The 16,279-nt window shown below is 48.0% G+C and overlaps 1 protein-coding gene across 1 annotated transcript; it reads right to left on the bottom strand.

Annotated features, from left to right (window-relative positions):
- Positions 1-4,407: 4,407 nt before the first annotated feature.
- LOC129856087 (uncharacterized) lies at positions 4,408-6,006 on the bottom strand. The gene has a single exon (XM_055924207.1). The coding sequence runs from the start codon at positions 6,004-6,006 to the stop codon at positions 4,408-4,410; it is 1,599 nt and encodes a 532-aa protein (XP_055780182.1).
- Positions 6,007-16,279: the final 10,273 nt, after the last annotated feature.

The following is a 16,279-nucleotide window of genomic DNA, read 5'->3' as shown; positions in this document are numbered from 1 at the left end:
CTGTGTTACTACTACTACCCTGTGTTACCACTACCCTGTGTTACTACTACCCTGTGTTACTACTACCCTGTGTTACCACTACCCTGTGTTACCACTACCCTGTGTTACCACTACCCTGTGTTACTACTACTACCCTGTGTTACTACTACCCTGTGTTACTACTACTACCCTGTCTTACTACTACCATGTGTTACCACTACTACCCTGTGTTACTACTACCCTGTGGTACTACTACCCTGTGTTACTACTACTACCCTGTGTTACTACTACTACCCTGTGTTACTACTACCCTGTGTTACCACTACTACCCTGTGTTACCACTACTACCCTGTGTTACTACTACTACCCTGTGTTACTACTACCCTGTGTTACCACTACTACCCTGTGTTACTACTACTACCCTGTGTTACTACTACCCTGTGTTACCACTACTACCCTGTGTTACTACTACCCTGTGTTACTACTACTACCCTGTGTTACTACTACTACCCTGTGTTACTACTACCCTGTGTTACCACTACTACCCTGTGTTACTACTACTACCCTGTGTTACCACTACTACCCTGTGTTACTACTACCCTGTGTTACTACTACCCTGTGTTACCACTACTACCCTGTGTTACTACTACCCTGTGTTACCACTACTACCCTGTGTTACTACTACCCTGTGTTACTACTACCCTGTGGTACTACTACCCTGTGGTACTACTACCCTGTGGTACTACTACTACCCTGTGTTACCACTACTACCCTGTGTTACCACTACTACCCTGTGTTACTACTACCCTGTGTTACTACTACTACCCTGTGTTACCACTACCCTGTGTTACCACTACTACCCTGTGTTACCACTACTACCCTGTGTTACTACTACCCTGTGTTACTACTACCCTGTGTTACTACTACTACCCTGTGTTACTACTACCCTTTGTTACCACTACTACCCTGTGCTATTCTACCTTTTGTTATACCCTGAGAACACAGCCCCAAGATGCAATGTACCACCTGCAGTGGGCTCAGGCACAATCACACGTTGAGTCAACAACATGACTTGTTCTGATGTTGAGTCAACAACACGACTTGTTCTGCTATTGAGTCAACAACACGACTTGTTCTGCTATTGAGTCAACAACACGACTTGTTCTGCTGTTGAGTCAACAACACGACTTGTTCTGCTTTTGAGTCAACAACACGACTTGTTCGGCTGTTGAGTCAACAACACGACTGACTGACTGGTTCTGTGAAGCAGGCCTGATCAGCTAGTTGAGAAGCTATAGGCTGTAGGACTATGCTGATACACATACGTTTGAGTTATCTAATAACCACGTAGGCCTACTAGTTATCTAATAACCACGTAGGCCTACTAGTTATCTAATAACCACGTAGGCTTACTAGTTATCTAATAACCACGTAGGCCTACTAGTTATCTAATAACCACGTAGGCCTACTAGTTATCTAATAACCACGTAGGCCTACTAGTTATCTAATAACCACGTAGGCCTACTAGTTATCTAATAACCACGTAGGCCTACTACTTATCTAATAACCACGTAGGCCTACTAGATATCTAATAACCACGTAGGCCTACTAGATATCTAATAACCACGTAGGCTTACTAGTTATCTAATAACCACGTAGGCTTACTAGTTATCTAATAACCACGTAGGCTTACTAGTTATCTAATAACCACGTAGGCCTACTAGTTATCTAATAACCACGTAGGCCTACTAGTTATCTAATAACCACGTAGGCCTACTAGTTATCTAATAACCACGTAGGCCTACTAGTTATCTAATAACCACGTAGGCCTACTAGTTATCTAATAACCACGTAGGCCTACTAGTTATCTAATAACCACGTAGGCCTACTAGTTATCTAATAACCACGTAGGCCTACTAGTTATCTAATAACCACGTAGGCCTACTAGTTATCTAATAACCACGTAGGCCTACTAGTTATCTAATAACCACGTAGGCCTACTAGTTATCTAATAACCACGTAGGCTTACTAGTTATCTAATAACCACGTAGGCCTACTGGTGATCTAATAACCACGTAGGCCTACTAGTTATCTAATAACCACGTAGGCCTACTAGTTATCTAATAACCACGTAGGCCTACTAGTTATCTAATAACCACGTAGGCCTACTAGTTATCTAATAACCACGTAGGCCTACTAGTTATCTAATAACCACGTAGGCCTACTAGTTATCTAATAACCACGTAGGCCTACTAGTTATCTAATAACCACGTAGGCCTACTAGTTATCTAATAACCACGTAGGCTTACTAGTGATCTAATAACCACGTAGGCCTACTAGTGATCTAATCAGCACGTAGGCCTACTAGTTATCTAATAACCACGTAGGCCTACTAGTTATCTAATAACCACGTAGGCCTACTAGTTATCTAATAACCACGTAGGCCTACCAGTGATCTAATCAGCACGTAGGCCTACTAGTTATCTAATAACCACGTAGGCCTACCAGTTATCTAATCAGCACGTAGGCCTACCAGTTATCTAATAACCACGTAGGCCTACCAGTTATCTAATCAGCACGTAGGCCTACCAGTTATCTAATAACCACGTAGGCCTACTAGTTATCTAATCAGCACGTAGGCCTACCAGTTATCTAATAACCACGTAGGCCTACCAGTTATCTAATCAGCACGTAGGCCTACTAGTTATCTAATAACCACGTAGGCCTACCAGTTATCTAATCAGCACGTAGGCCTACTAGTTATCTAATAACCACGTAGGCCTACTAGTTATCTAATCAGCACGTAGGCCTACCAGTTATCTAATAACCACGTAGGCCTACTAGTTATCTAATAACCACGTAGGCCTACTAGTTATCTAATAACCACGTAGGCCTACTAGTTATCTAATAACCACGTAGGCCTACTAGTTATCTAATAACCACGTAGGCCTACTAGTTATCTAATAACCACGTAGGCCTACTAGTTATCTAATAACTACGTAGGCTTACTAGTTATCTAATAACCACGTAGGCCTACTAGTGATCTAATAACCACGTAGGCCTACTGGTGATCTAATAACCACGTAGGCCTACTGGTGATCTAATAACCACGTAGGCCTACTGGTGATCTAATAACCACGTAGGCCTACTGGTGATCTAATAACCACGTAGGCCTACTGGTGATCTAATAACCACGTAGGCCTACTGGTGATCTAATAACCACGTAGGCCTACTAGTGATCTAATAACCACGTAGGCCTACTAGTGATCTAATAACCACGTAGGCCTACTAGTGATCTAATAACCACGTAGGCCTACTAGTGATCTAATAACCACGTAGGCCTACTAGTTATCTAATAACCACGTAGGCCTACTAGTTATCTAATAACCACGTAGGCCTACTAGTTATCTAATAACCACGTAGGCCTACTAGTTATCTAATAACCACGTAGGCCTACTAGTTATCTAATAACCACGTAGGCCTACTAGTTATCTAATAACCACGTAGGCCTACTAGTTATCTAATAACCACGTAGGCTTACTAGTTATCTAATAACCACGTAGGCCTACTAGTTATCTAATAACCACGTAGGCCTACTAGTTATCTAATAACCACGTAGGCCTACTAGTTATCTAATAACCACGTAGGCCTACTAGTTATCTAATAACCACGTAGGCCTACTAGTTATCTAATAACTAATGCACTGTAACCCTATACGTGTTGACAACCTAACATCTACCGTTGGCCTCTTGTCTCTTCCCCCAATGGGAGCGCCTGGCCTGGCCTGAATGCTTGGTGTGAGGAGGGCATTTGGCACCTGCAGAGACAAAGGCATCACACTGTCACGGCTCGCTGTTTCTCTTTCTTTGTCAGGGGCCTTTTCATCCTCCCGTGCGCCGCTGTCTCTGAGCCCTTTAGTGCCTCCAGGTGTAGAAACAGAGCTGTTGTCATCTCTCTGACCTCGAAGCCTGCCTCCACCCAGGCAGCTTAGCGTGCATCTGATCAATGCCTGCCCCTGCAGCTGTGGTAATAAAATACCAAGGGAGTGGAGATATCACTGCCAGTGTTAATCAGATGTTGCCCTGATTTTTTTACTCCGGCTGGTTCATTCTATTCTGACTGGAGGATAACATTCAGCTCCCTCTGCTCTCCTCCTCTCCTCCTCTCCTCCTCTGCTCTCCTCCTCTCCTTTCTTCTTCTTCTCTCTCCTCCTCTCCTCTTGTCTCTCCTCTTCTCTGTTCCTCTCCTCTCATCTCTCCTCCTCCTCTCCTCCTCTCTGTTCCTCTCCTCTCATCTCTCCTCCTCCTCTCCTCACCTCCTCTCCTCTCTAAAGGAGCTGTGTTCTCCTCTCTAAAGGAGCTGATGATGAGGGTAAGGGCTGGGGTGATGAGGGTAAGGCTTGGGTGATGAGGGGGATGAGGGTGGACCTCATGGTGAGGATATCTGGGGTGATGAGGGCAAGGCTGGGGTGATGAGGGTAAGGCTGGGGGGATGAGGGTAAGGCTGGGGTGATGAGGGTAAGTCTGGGGTGATGAGGGTATGGCTGGGGTGATGAGGGTATGGCTGGGGTGATGAGGGTAAGGCTGGGGTGATGAGGGTAAGGCTGGGGTGATGAGGGTAAGGCTGGGGTGATGAGGGTATGGCTGGGGTGATGAGGGTAAGGCTGGGGTGATGAGGGTAAGGCTGTGGTGATGAGGGTAAGGCTGGGGTGATGAGGGGGATGAGGGTGGACCCCATGGTGAGGATATCTGGGGTGATGAGGGCAAGGCTGGGGTGTTGAGGGTAAGGCTGGGGTGATGGGGGTAAGGCTGGGGTGATGAGGGTATGGCTGGGGTGATGAGGGTATGGCTGGGGTGATGAGTGTATGGCTGGGGTGATGAGGGTGCGGCTGGGGTCATGAGGGTAAGGCTGGGGTGATGAGGGTAAGGCTGGGGTGATGAGGGTAAGGCTGGGGTGATGAGGGTAAGTCTGTGGTGATGAGGGTAAGGCTGGGGTGATGAGGGTAAGGCTGGGTGATGAGGGTAAGTCTGGGGTGATGAGGGTAAGTCTGGGGTGATGAGGGTAAGTCTGGAGCGATGAGGGTAAGGCTGGGGTGATGAGGGTAAGGCTGGGGTGATGAGGGTAAGGCTGGGGTGATGAGGGTAAGGCTGGGGTGATGAGGGTAAGGCTGGGTGATGAGGGTAAGTCTGGGGTGATGAGGGTAAGTCTGGAATGATGAGGGTAAGTCTGGAGTGATGAGGGTAAGGCTGGGGTGATGAGGGTAAGGCTGGGGTGATGAGGGTAAGGCTGGAGTGATGAGGGTAAGTCTGGGGTGATGAGGGTAAGTCTGGGGTGATGAGGGTAAGTCTGGGGTGATGAGGGTAAGGCTGGGGTGATGAGGGTAAGGCTGGGGTGATGAGGGTAAGGCTGGGGTGATGAGGGTAAGGCTGGGGTGATGAGGGTAAGGCTGGGGTGATGAGGGTAAGGCTGGGGTGATGAGGGTAAGGCTGGGGTGATGAGGGTAAGGCTGGGTGATGAGGGTAAGTCTGGGGTGATGAGGGTAAGTCTGGAATGATGAGGGTAAGTCTGGAGTGATGAGGGTAAGGCTGGGGTGATGAGGGTAAGGCTGGGGTGATGAGGGTAAGGCTGGAGTGATGAGGGTAAGTCTGGGGTGATGAGGGTAAGTCTGGGGTGATGAGGGTAAGTCTGGGGTGATGAGGGTAAGGCTGGGGTGATGAGGGTAAGGCTGGGGTGATGAGGGTAAGGCTGGGGTGATGAGGGTAAGGCTGGGGTGATGAGGGTAAGGCTGGGGTGATGAGGGTAAGGCTGGGGTGATGAGGGTAAGGCTGGGGTGATGAGGGTAAGGCTGGGGTGATGAGGGTAAGGCTGGGGTGATGAGGGTAAGGCTGGGGTGATGAGGGTAAGTCTGGGGTGATGAGGGTAAGTCTGGGGTGATGAGGGTAAGGCTGGGGTGATGAGGGTAAGGCTGGGGTGATGAGGGTAAGGCTGGGGTGATGAGGGTAAGGCTGGGGTGATGAGGGTAAGCATCCCTATGAAGCAAACACACTTCCATCTTTGGATAAAATAACCCTAACCCTACTAATCCCAGTGTGCTCCTATTAAATCCAGTGTGCTCCTATTAATCCCAGTGTGCTCCTACTAATCCCAGTGTGCTCCTATTAATCGCAGTGTGCTCCTACTAATCCCAGTGTGCTCCTATTACTCCCAGTGTGCTCCTACTAATCGCAGTGTGCTCCTACTAATCCCAGTGTGCTCCTACTAATCCCAGTGTGCTCCTACTAATCCCAGTGTGCTCCTATTACTCCCAGTGTGCTCCTATTACTCCCAGTGTGCTCCTATTAATCGCAGTGTGCTCCTACTAATCCCAGTGTGCTCCTACTAATCCCAGTGTGCTCCTATTAATCGCAGTGTGCTCCTACTAATCCCAGTGTGCTCCTACTAATCCCAGTGTGCTCCTACTAATCCCAGTGTGCTCCTACTAATCCCAGTGTGCTCCTACTAATCCCAGTGTGCTCCTACTAATCCCAGTGTGCTCCTACTAATCCCAGTTTGCCCCTACTAATCCCAGTGTGCTCCTAGTAATCCCAGTGTGCTCCTATTAAGCCCAGTGTGCTCCTAGTAATCCCAGTGTGCTCCTATTAAGCCCAGTGTGCTCCTATTACTCCCAGTGTGCTCCTAATAATCCCAGTGTGCTCCTACTAAACCCAGTGTGCTCCTACTAATCTCAGTGTGCTCCTATTAAATCCAGTGTGCTCCTAATAAGCCCAGTGTGCTCCTACTAATCCCAGTGTGCTCCTATTAAATCCAGTGTGCTCCTACTAATCCCAGTGTGCTCCTACTAATCCCAGTGTGCTCCTACTAATCCCAGTGTGCTCCTATTACTCCCAGTGTGCTTCTACTAATCCCAGTGTGCTCCTATTAATCCCAGTGTGCTCCTAATAAGCCCAGTGTGCTCCTACTAATCCCAGTGTGCTCCTATTAAATCCAGTGTGCTCCTACTAATCCCAGTGTGCTCCTACTAATCCCATTGTGCTCCTATTAATCCCATAGTGCTCCTACTAATCCCAGTGTGCTCCTATTAATCCCAGTGTGCTCCTATTAATCCCAGTGTGCTCCTATTAATCCCAGTGTCCTCCTATTAATCCCATTGTGCTCCTACTAATCCCAGTGTGCTCCTACTAATCCCAGTGTGCTCCTATTAAACCCAGTGTGCTCCTATTAAACCCAGTGTGCTCCTACTAAACCCAGTGTGCTCCTACTAATCCCAGTGTGCTCCTACTAATCCCAGTGTGCTCCTACTAATCCCAGTGTGCGCCTACTAATCCCAGTGTGCTCCTACTAATCCCAGTGTGCTCCTACTAATCCCAGTGTGCTCCTACTAATCCCTGTGTGCTCCTATTAAATCCAGTGTGCTCCTACTAGTCCCAGTGTGCTCCTACTAATCCCAGTGTGCTCCTACTAATCCCAGTGTGCTCCTATTAATCCCAGTGTGCTCCTACTAATCCCAGTGTGCTCCTAGTAATCCCAGTGTGCTCCTAGTAAACCCAGTGTGCTCCTACTAATCCCAGTGTGCTCCTACTAATCCCAGTGTGCTCCTATTACTCCCAGTGTGCTCCTACTAATCCCAGTATGCTCCTACTAATCCCAGTGTGCTCCTACTAAGAAGAAGACCAGGGTCGAGGTAGTGGTTGATGTAGAGAGAGAGAAGAAGACCAGGGTTGAGGTAGTGGTTGATGTAGAGAGAGAAGAAGACCAGGGGTGAGGTGGTGGTTGATGCAGAGAGAGAAGAAGACCAGGGTTGAGGTAGTGGTTGATGTAGAGAGAGAAGAAGAAGACCAGGGTTGAGGTAGTGGTTGATGCAGAGAGAGAAGAAGTCCAGGGTTGAGGTAGTGGTTGATGTAGAGAGAGAAGAAGAAGACCAGAGTTGAGGTAGTGGTTGATGTAGAGAGAGAAGAAGAAGACCAGGGTTGAGGTAGTGGTTGATGTAGAGAGAGAAGAAGACCAGGGGTGAGGTGGTGGTTGATGCAGAGAGAGAAGAAGACCAGGGTTGAGGTAGTGGTTGATGTAGAGAGAGAAGAAGACCAGGGTTGAGGTAGTGGTTGATGTAGAGAGAGAAGAAGACCAGGGTTGAGGTAGTGGTTGATGTAGAGAGAGAAGAAGGAGACCAGGGTTTAGGTAGGGGTTGATGTAGAGAGAGAAGAAGAAGACCAGGGCTGAGGTAGTGGTTGATGTAGAGAGAGAAGAACAAGACCAGGGTTGAGGTAGTGGTTGATGTAGAGAGAGAGAAGAAGACCAGGGTTGAGGTAGTGGTTGATGTAGAGAGAGAAGAAGAAGACCAGGGTTGAGGGAGATCAGGGACAGAAGACCTATAGTGGTTGATTTAAAATGCGAACAAGTGAGGGACAAGAAGATGGCTATTGGATGACTACTCATGCACTTTAGGGTGGGGACCATTGTCATGTTGTTGTCCTTCATTCATCCAGGTGATTGTGTATTTGTTGGTCCACCACCTGTACCTTTGTAATACAACAGTAGAGGGAGATTTGAAACTGTCTTTAGATCATTCAACTTGTCTTCCTGAAGCCTAATTAACAAGAATATCAGTACAGGAAATGTGAATCAGCTTTCAGATAATTCATAGAAAGTTGTGTCTGGTATGGTCTTTGTGCTCTGACGTCTTATCCACAGAGAGCCTGGCCTGTGTGGATTCAGGTTTATGTTCTAACGTGGCAATAATACACACGATTCAACATCATTGATGTTGGCAAGAACAAAAACCTAAAAGACGATTTATGCTTAATCCGGAAATGTGGTCCGGAAGCTCCAGAGGGTTTGACGTAATTGCGAAGCCTCTGGAGGCTTGAGGAAGCCAAATCGAGCCCCGTACCGCATCGCCGTGCACCTCCCAAAGTTGTATCAATGCAGAGGGCTCTGTATAGCATCCGCATTGACATGATTGGTTGACGGAAGGTGGGAGGGCGGGAGGTCCTGCATAAACACAGTCACTTCCTTGACAACTTCCTTCACAACAGCTCTGCGCAGCTCGGCTAAGAGCAGGAAGTATGAATGCCCTGACTTCTGAAGAGACCATATTTCCGTTAAACCTTCTTCGGGATCGGTGTCCCTTCTACAGGACGGTTGAGCTAACGTAGGCTAATGTGATTAGCATGAGGTTGTAAGTAACAAGAACATTTCCCAGGACATAGACATATCTGATATTGTCAGAAAGATTAAATTCTTGTTATTCTAACTGTACTGTCCAATTTACTGTAGCTATTACAGTGAAAGAATACCATGCTATTGCTTGAGGAGAGTGCAACATTTTGAACATGAAAGTAATTAATAAACAAATTAGGCACATTTGGGAAGTCTTGATACAACATTTTGAATAGAAATGCAATGGTTAATTGGATCAGTCTAAAGATTTGCCCATACACTGCTGCCATCTAGTGGCCAACATCTAAATTGCACCTGGGCTGGAATAATTACCTTTCTCTTGTATTTCAAAGATGATGGTACAAACAAAATACAAAAGAACGGTTGTTTTTTTCTTTGTATTGTCTTTTACCAGATCTAAATGTGTTATATTCTCCTACATTCCTTTCACATTCCCACAAAGTTCAGTGTTTCGTTTCAAATGGTACCAAGAATATGCATCTCCTTACTTCAGGTCCTGAGCTACAGGCAGTTAGATTTGGGGATGTCATTTTAGGCGGAAATTGAAAAAAAGGGCGGATCAATGCAGAGCCTTTAAGTCCACATTGATCTCTGTGGATATGATTGGACACCCTCCTTCTTATGAGTGATGAATAGTAATGATCAGTTTTATTTTAATAACTTTAGGAGAGATTAATATAATTTCATTTTACATAAGAAATGTCAGTTTGTAAATTTTGAAACATTTAGAGATGAATTAAAATGATTTAAGAGATTGGGTTTATTTGGAACACCCATGGGTTTAAAGGGTACGTTCGATACCCGTTAAGCCCAGTCCGGACTTTTCACATATTTTATCAAATATTTCAATAACTTAAAATAAAATGTTGATTTAGATTTTGGTGAACATAATAGGTACACTTATCTGAAATAACACTCGATTGGTCACACATTCCCCCCCATTCATCAGCTGCTTCTGTCTCTGCAGAACATTTTTCTTTATTCAAATTTCTCTGTTTATTTTTCATGGGCTACAAATCAAAATCAAATGTATTTAGAAAGCCCCTTCTTACATCAGCTGATATCTCAAAGTGCTGTACAGAAACCCCCAGCCTAACACCCCAAACAGCAAGCAATGCAGGTGTAGAAGCACGGTGGCTAGGAAAAACTCCCTAGAAAGGCCAGAACCTAGGAAGAAACCTAGAGAGGAACCAGGCTATGAGGGGTGGCCAGTCCTCTTCTGGCTGTGCCGGGTGGAGATTATAACAGAACATGGCCAAGATGTTCAATGCAGGTGTAGAAGCACGTGTACAAACTTCTGCGGTGAAACAAACGGATGCCAAGAAGAAAAAGGAAGACATCTAGATGGCTTTTCAAAACGGCCTTGTCGAGTCTTAGCGGAGTGTAGGCTATGCGTCACCAGAGAGATGCTGAAGCCACGGGCCTTGTCGAGTCTTAGCGGAGTGTAGGCTATGCGTCACCAGAGAGATGCTGAAGCCACGGGCCTTGTCGAGTCTTAGCGGAGTGTAGGCTATGCGTCACCAGAGAGATGCTGAAGCCACGGGCCTTGTCGAGTCTTAGCGGAGTGTAGGCTATGCGTCACCAGAGAGATGCTGAAGCCATTTGCTAAATAAATTGTTTGACAGAAGATCATTCCGAGGGCTGAGAAGAAGGTCTAACGACCGGGTCCCCTTGAATTCAGGTGGTGGTGAGATAACTCTTCATGCTAATGCAGTGTTTATAATGGCTGTAAACACACTGCAGGAGAGAGAGCTAGTGGAGAGACTCAGCACTGACAGCTGCTTCACTCTGCTTCACCCCCAGTAGCTGTTTCAATCTGTTTCACCCCCAGCAGCTGTTTCAATCTGCTTCACTCTGCTTCACCCCCAGTAGCTGTTTCAATCTGTTTCACTCTGCTTCACCCCCAGTAGCTGTTTCAATCTGTTTCACCCCCAGCAGCTGTTTCAATCTGCTTCACTCTGCTTCACTCTGCTTCACCCCCAGTAGCTGTTTCAATCTGTTTCACTCTGCTTCACCCCCAGCAGCTGTTTCAATCTGCTTCACTCTGCTTCACTCTGCTTCACCCCCAGCAGCTGTTTCAATCTGCTTCAATCTGTTTCACTCTGCTTCACCCCCAGCAGCTGTTTCAATCTGCTTCACTCTGCTTCACTCTGCTTCACCCCCAGTAGCTGCTTCAATCTGTTTCAATCTGTTTCACTCTGCTTCACCCCCAGCAGCTGTTTCAATCTGTTTCAATCTGTTTCACTCTGCTTCACCCCCAGCATCTGTTTCAATCTGTTTCAATCTGTTTCATTCTGCTTCATTCTTTTTCACCCCCTGCTCTGCTCTGGGCTCAGCTCAACGATCAATTCACTCCTGGTTATCAAGACACTTGCTTTTTTCTCCTTCTCTGACTTGCAGAGCTCCAAATTTACCTCTCTCACCTCTCTCACCTCTCTCACCTCTCCCACCTCTCCCACCTCTCTCACCACTCCCATCTCTCTCACCTCTCCCACCTCTCTCACCTCTCCCAGTGTGATCTGGTGGTCCAACGCCTGTGACTGCATATGTATGCATTCTGTCACGTTTGAAAACCGGTGTTTCATTGTTTGTTCTTCTAAGGAGGCCAGATGATAAGCATTTGTCCCACTGTCCTTTTTCTGATCGTTTCCTGACTGAATGTTGGAGGCTGTAGAGCTCTGATCGTTTCCCGACTGAATGTTGGAGGCTGTAGAGCTCTGATCGTTTCCCGTCTGAATGTTGGAGGCTGTAGAGCTCTGATCGTTTCCTGTCTGAATGTTGGAGGCTGTAGAGCTCTGATCGTTTCCTGACTGAATGTTGGAGGCTGTAGAGCTCTGATCGTTTCCTGTCTGAATGTTGGAGGCTGTAGAGCTCTGATCGTTTCCTGTCTGAATGTTGGAGGCTGTAGAGCTCTGATCGTTTCCTGTCTGAATGTTGCAGGCTGTAGAGCTCTGATCGTTTCCTGTCTGAATGTTGGAGGCTGTAGAGCTCTGATCGTTTCCTGTCTGAATGTTGGAGGCTGTAGAGCTCTGATCGTTTCCTGTCTGAATGTTGGAGGCTGTAGAGCTCTGATCGTTTCCTGACTGAATGTTGGAGGCTGTAGAGCTCTGATCGTTTCCTGACTGAATGTTGGAGGCTGTAGAGCTCTGATCGTTTCCTGACTGAATGTTGGAGGCTGTAGAGCTCTGATCGTTTCCTGACTGAATGTTGGAGGCTGTAGAGCTCTGATCGTTTCCTGTCTGAATGTTGGAGGCTGTAGAGCTCTGATCGTTTCCTGACTGAATGTTGGAGGCTGTAGAGCTCTGATCGTTTCCTGACTGAATGTTGGAGGCTGTAGAGCTCTGATCGTTTCCTGACTGAATGTTGGAGGCTGTAGAGCTCTGATCGTTTCCTGACTGAATGTTGGAGGCTGTAGAGCTCTGATCGTTTCCTGTCTGAATGTTGGAGGCTGTAGAGCTCTGATCGTTTCCTGTCTGAATGTTGCAGGCTGTAGAGCTCTGATCGTTTCCTGTCTGAATGTTGGAGGCTGTAGAGCTCTGATCGTTTCCTGTCTGAATGTTGGAGGCTGTAGAGCTCTGATCGTTTCCCGACTGAATGTTGGAGGCTGTAGAGCTCTGATCGTTTCCTGTCTGAATGTTGGAGGCTGTAGAGCTCTGATCGTTTCCTGTCTGAATGTTGGAGGCTGTAGAGCTCTGATCGTTTCCTGTCTGAATGTTGGAGGCTGTAGAGCTCTGATCGTTTCCTGTCTGAATGTTGGAGGCTGTAGAGCTCTGATCGTTTCCCGACTGAATGTTGGAGGCTGTAGAGCTCTGATCGTTTCCTGTCTGAATGTTGGAGGCTGTAGAGCTCTGATCGTTTCCCGACTGAATGTTGGAGGCTGTAGAGCTCTGATCGTTTCCTGACTGAATGTTGGAGGCTGTAGACCTCTGATCGTTTCCCGACTGAATGTTGGAGGCTGTAGAGCTCTGATCGTTTCCTGTCTGAATGTTGGAGGCTGTAGAGCTCTGATCGTTTCCTGTCTGAATGTTGGAGGCTGTAGAGCTCTGATCGTTTCCTGTCTGAATGTTGGAGCCTGTAGAGCTCTGATCGTTTCCTGTCTGAATGTTGGAGGCTGTAGAGCTCTGATCGTTTCCTGACTGAATGTTGGAGGCTGTAGACCTCTGATCATTTCCTGTCTGAATGTTGGAGGCTGTAGAGCTCTGATCGTTTCCTGACTGAATGTTGGAGGCTGTAGAGCTCTGATCGTTTCCTGACTGAATGTTGGAGGCTGTAGACCTCTGATCGTTTCCTGTCTGAATGTTGGAGGCTGTAGAGCTCTGATCGTTTCCTGTCTGAATGTTGGAGGCTGTAGAGCTCTGATCGTTTCCTGACTGAATGTTGGAGGCTGTAGAGCTCTGATCGTTTCCTGACTGAATGTTGGAGGCTGTAGACCTCTGATCGTTTCCTGTCTGAATGTTGGAGGCTGTAGAGCTCTGATCGTTTCCTGTCTGAATGTTGGAGGCTGTAGAGCTCTGATCGTTTCCTGTCTGAATGTTGGAGGCTGTAGAGCTCTGATCGTTTCCTGTCTGAATGTTGGAGGCTATAGAGCTCTGATCGTTTCCTGTCTGAATGTTGGAGGCTATAGATCTCTGATCGTTTCCTGACTGAATGTTGGAGGCTATAGAGCTCTGATCGTTTCCTGTCTGAATGTTGGAGGCTGTAGAGCTCTGATCGTTTCCCGACTGAATGATGGCCACACATTAAATACATATGGGGCAATTTAACAAGTAGGATTTGTTACCTGTAATGGTTATGATAAATTAGGAATTGTTGCGCACCATTGGTATATGGATACAGTCACACATATTATTTCTCAGTGCGGGCATCGTTTTCTTAAAAAAATATACTTTTCCATGCAGTCAAAACATTTCAAATGCCCATCCCAAGGCAGAACCCTTTTGGGTTCCATGTAGAACCCTTGGTAGAATGATTTTACCTGGAAGCAAAAAAGGGTTCCTCCACGGGTTCTCCTATGGGGACAGCCAAACAACCCTTTTAGGTTCTAGATAACACATTTCTTTAAAATAAGAGTGTAGTTTGAGGCCCCGTCATTAGTCCTAATACTCACAGCCCTACCTAATGACAGAGGGCTTGTTAATCCTCGATAAGAGATTTGTCGACGGAGGGAAACTTAAACACGCTCATCTCTGTCTGTGTAATTCGTCCGAGGTATTACTCCCCCTCCAAGTGTGACTGAGTGTTTCTCTAGCTACTGGGTGGTGGGGGTGGGGGGGGGTAACCCCAGTCACTTGCCTCCTCAACACCTGTGTTTACTTTGAGGCCTCCATGACCCAGCAGCAATCCTTCACAGTGAGCTACTTCCCAGCCTCCAAATATGTTCTGCACTTTCACCGCTGTGCGATTCCTCCAATAGTTTTATTATGGGGCACAGGCTAAAACACCAGTATAAATTACATTCCTCTTTCCAAATTGTAGTATATTTGAACGTGGGGGTAGAGAGAGAGAGAGATCCTGTTCTCTATTATGGTAATTTAAGAGAAGTAAGGAGCGGGAATAAGAGGGAGGGAGGGGGGATTTTTCAGCTGCAGCAGTAGCTGGGCCTGGTGCTGTGCTGGTTGAGTCTGGTGCTGTGCTGGTTGAGTCTGGTGCTGTGCTGATTGAGTCTGGTGCTGGTTGGGTCTGGTGCTGGTGCTGTGCTGGTTGAGTCTGGTGCTGTGCTGGTTGAGTCTGGTGCTGTGCTGGCTGAGTCTGGTGCTGTGCTGATTGAGTCTGGTGCTGGTTGGGTCTGGTGCTGGTGCTGTGCTGGTTGAGTCTGGTGCTGTGCTGGTTGAGTCTGGTGCTGTGCTGGCTGAGTCTGGTGCTGTGCTGGTTGGGCCTGGTGCTGTGCTGGCTGGGCCTGGTGCTGTGCTGGTTGAGTCTGGTGCTGTGCTGGTTGAGCCTGGTGCTGTGCTGGCTGAGTCTGGTGCTGTGCTGGTTGGGTCTGGTGCTGTGCTGGCTGAGTCTGGTGCTGTGCTGGCTGGGCCTGGTGCTGTGCTGGCTGGGCCTGGTGCTGTGCTGGCTGAGTCTGGTGCTGTGCTGGCTGAGTCTGGTGCTGTGCTGGCTGAGTCTGGTGCTGTGCTGGTTGAGTCTGGTGCTGTGCTGGTTGAGTCTGGTGCTGGTGCTGGTTGAGTCTGGTGCTGTGCTGGTTGAGTCTGGTGCTGTGCTGGTTGAGTCTGGTGCTGTGCTGATTGAGTCTGGTGCTGGTTGGGTCTGGTGCTGGTGCTGTGCTGGTTGAGTCTGGTGCTGTGCTGGTTGAGTCTGGTGCTGTGCTGGCTGAGTCTGGTGCTGTGCTGATTGAGTCTGGTGCTGGTTGGGTCTGGTGCTGGTGCTGTGCTGGTTGAGTCTGGTGCTGTGCTGGTTGAGTCTGGTGCTGTGCTGGCTGAGTCTGGTGCTGTGCTGGTTGGGCCTGGTGCTGTGCTGGCTGGGCCTGGTGCTGTGCTGGTTGAGTCTGGTGCTGTGCTGGTTGAGCCTGGTGCTGTGCTGGCTGAGTCTGGTGCTGTGCTGGTTGGGTCTGGTGCTGTGCTGGCTGAGTCTGGTGCTGTGCTGGCTGGGCCTGGTGCTGTGCTGGCTGGGCCTGGTGCTGTGCTGGCTGAGTCTGGTGCTGTGCTGGCTGAGTCTGGTGCTGTGCTGGCTGAGTCTGGTGCTGTGCTGGTTGAGTCTGGTGCTGTGCTGGTTGAGTCTGGTGCTGGTGCTGGATGAGTCTGGTGCTGTGCTGGCTGAGTCTGGTGCTGTGCTGGCTGAGTCTGGTGCTGTGCTGGCTGAGTCTGGTGCTGTGCTGGTTGAGTCTGGTGCTGTGCTGGCTGAGTCTGGTGCTGTGCTGGCTGAGTCTGGTGCTGTACTGGTTGAGTCTGGTGCTGTGCTGGCTGAGTCTGGTGCTGTGCTGGCTGAGTCTGGTGCTGTGCTGGCTGAGTCTGGTGCTGTGCTGGCTGAGTCTGGTGCTGTGCTGGTTGAGTCTGGTGCTGTGCTGGCTGAGTCTGGTGCTGTGCTGGCTATTTGTATTTTCATTTATTATGGATCCCCATCAGTTCCTCCCAAGGCAGCAGCTACTCTTCCTGGGGTTTATTATGGATCCCCATTAGTTCCT

Source organism: Salvelinus fontinalis, chromosome 5 (genome assembly GCF_029448725.1).
Source record: "Salvelinus fontinalis isolate EN_2023a chromosome 5, ASM2944872v1, whole genome shotgun sequence".
NCBI lineage: Eukaryota > Metazoa > Chordata > Actinopteri > Salmoniformes > Salmonidae > Salvelinus > Salvelinus fontinalis.
This window is presented reverse-complemented; position numbering and strand designations above follow the sequence as displayed.

Excerpts from the sequence above, each read along its gene's own strand:
- LOC129856087 (XM_055924207.1), bottom strand. The coding sequence starts at position 6,006 with ATGCTTACCCTCATCACCCCAGCCTTACCCTCATCACCCCAGCCTTAC.